At 66.3% G+C, this 1974-nt stretch overlaps 1 protein-coding gene across 1 annotated transcript in view; it reads right to left on the bottom strand.

Annotated features, from left to right (window-relative positions):
- The window catches only part of PFL1_04883 (uncharacterized protein), a gene marked incomplete at both ends in the record, with an annotated part of 2871 nt that extends 1130 nt beyond the window's left edge, over positions 1-1741 (bottom strand). Inside the window, one exon of the mRNA XM_007882411.1 lies at positions 29-1741. Within this exon, the coding sequence (XP_007880602.1) occupies positions 29-1741 (1713 nt within the window). The remainder of the gene's footprint in view (positions 1-28) is intronic.
- Between the last annotated feature and the right edge of the window lie 233 nt (positions 1742-1974).

Genomic DNA, 1974 nt, shown 5'->3' with positions numbered 1-1974 from the left:
CCGGGTGCGGGTAGACGATGCCCGTCACCGTCGGGAAGGGCCGCAGCTCCCTCGGCGACGGCAGCTTGGGCACGAGCGACTCGGGGTCGGTCAGGTCGATGCGCTTGCGCATCATGCGCGGCGCCATGTAGAGGTCGAGGCACCGGTCGAGGCGCTCGCGCACAAAGTTGTCGTAGCCGGGCACGAGGCGCAGCGCGGCGTGCTTGGCGGGCAGGTAGTTGAGCTTGCGGTCCTCGGGGTCGGCCTGCTCCCACTCGCGGCGCTCGTCGTCGTTGAAGAGGTACTCTGCCGGCGGGTTGTACGACTCCTCGTGGCCGGGCAGCGGCAGCTTGGGCGCCGGCATGTGCATCGGGTGGTCGGCGCGCGCCTCGTCGGCGTCGGACCAGATGTTGTAGAAGCGGGGCTTGGTGGCCTTGGGCGCCTGGGGCACGATGCGGCCGCTGCGGATGGCGCGCACAATCTTCATAACCTTTTTGTGCTCCCACTTGGACGGCACAAAGCGGCGCTTGGGCTCCGGGCGGCCCGAAAGGGGCATGACCATCTCCTTGCCCTCGCCGGTGAACCACTCGACCTGGTCCTCGTAGGGGTCGTAGGCGTCGTCGGGGATCTCGGCGTTCTGGAGGCGGCGGATGATGTCGAGCTCCTCGTCGGTGAGGCGGACGTCCTTGCCCGTGGTCTCGTCGCGCGCCGAGAGCCAGGCGTCGCCGTCGCCGTCGACGGTGGCGAGGAACTTGTCCAGCTCGTCCTTTGTGGCGGGCTTCATGACCTTGCGGCCGTTGACGTCGTAGCCAATGTGGGGCAGGTCGTCGTACCACTCGAGGGGCACGTTGCCGATGCGGTTGGGCGCGTCCTCGGTGCTCGAGTCGCTGTCGTACTCGGGCTCGATCTCTGGGTAGACGCGCTTCATCTCGCCCGTGATGGCCGAGCGCTTGAACTGGGCCTTTGCCGAGCCGTCCGGGTTGCGGTCGTCGCCAAAGGGCTTTGCGGCGTGGCGTACGTCGATGCCGAGGCGGTTGTACTGGACGCCGGACTCGTCCGGCTTGACGGTTGCGCGCTTGACCATCTTGTTGAGCTCGTCGTCGATCGACGTCTGCGAGGCCGAGTCGCGGGCGAGGAACTCGTCGGCGCGCGCGTCTTCCTCGTCCGAGTCCCAGTTGTCGATGTCGCTCGAGTTGTAGGCCTCGTCGTCGTCGTCGTCGTCGTCGTCGTCGTCGTCATCCTCCTCTGCCTGGCTGTCCTCTAGCTCGACGGACTCGTCGTCTTCATCGTCATCCTCATCTGCATTGTCGTCTGCGAGCTCGGTGATGCGTGCGGTGAGCTGCTGGGGCCGTTGTTCGTCGTCGTCATCGTCGCTGTGCTCGAGGTCGATCTCGGGGAACTCTTCGGCCTCTTCGTGGTCCGATTCGTCGCCGTCTTGGCCATCGAGCTGCGCGGCGCCGTCTTCGTCTTCGTCCTCGAGCTGGATCTGCTCGTCGTCCGAGTCGAGGTGGAGGTGGTCGTGGCCGTGCTGCTGCTGCTGCTGCTGCTTTGACTTTGTGGAAGAAGAGGCAGATGCTGATGGCGCTGGCGCTGGTGTCGGTGCTGCTGCTGCCGTCGCCTTTGGGTTGGACTCGCGCTTCCTCTTTGGCTTTGAGGCCGACGGTGGTGGTGGTGCAGGCGCTGCTGGTGCTGGTGCTGGTGGTGCTGGTGATACTGCCGCCGTCTTGGATGACGAGGCGGCGCGCGAGGCCCGGGGCGCCATGTCTGTCGAAAGCTCGGTGATGGCGAGGGTGGCAGGGAGATGCAGCGGATGAGTGAGGAGTGTAGGCAGGCTGGGACGGGGCGGGTGGTGGGCGGTAGCAAGCCAGAGAAAGAGAGAGAGAGAAAGAGAGAGAGAGAGGTGGCGGGACGAAAGGAAGCGAAGCAACCGAAGGGTCGGCGTGGTCGGTGACGCCTCTATCGTGTGGCGTCGGCCGCCGCTGCCGCCGACCCTAA

This window comes from Pseudozyma flocculosa (assembly GCF_000417875.1).
Source record: "Pseudozyma flocculosa PF-1 unplaced genomic scaffold scaffold00016, whole genome shotgun sequence".
NCBI classification, from domain to species: Eukaryota; Fungi; Basidiomycota; class Ustilaginomycetes; order Ustilaginales; family Ustilaginaceae; genus Pseudozyma; species Pseudozyma flocculosa.
The sequence above is the reverse complement of the archived record's forward strand: the minus strand, read 5'-3'. Positions and strand labels throughout refer to the sequence as shown.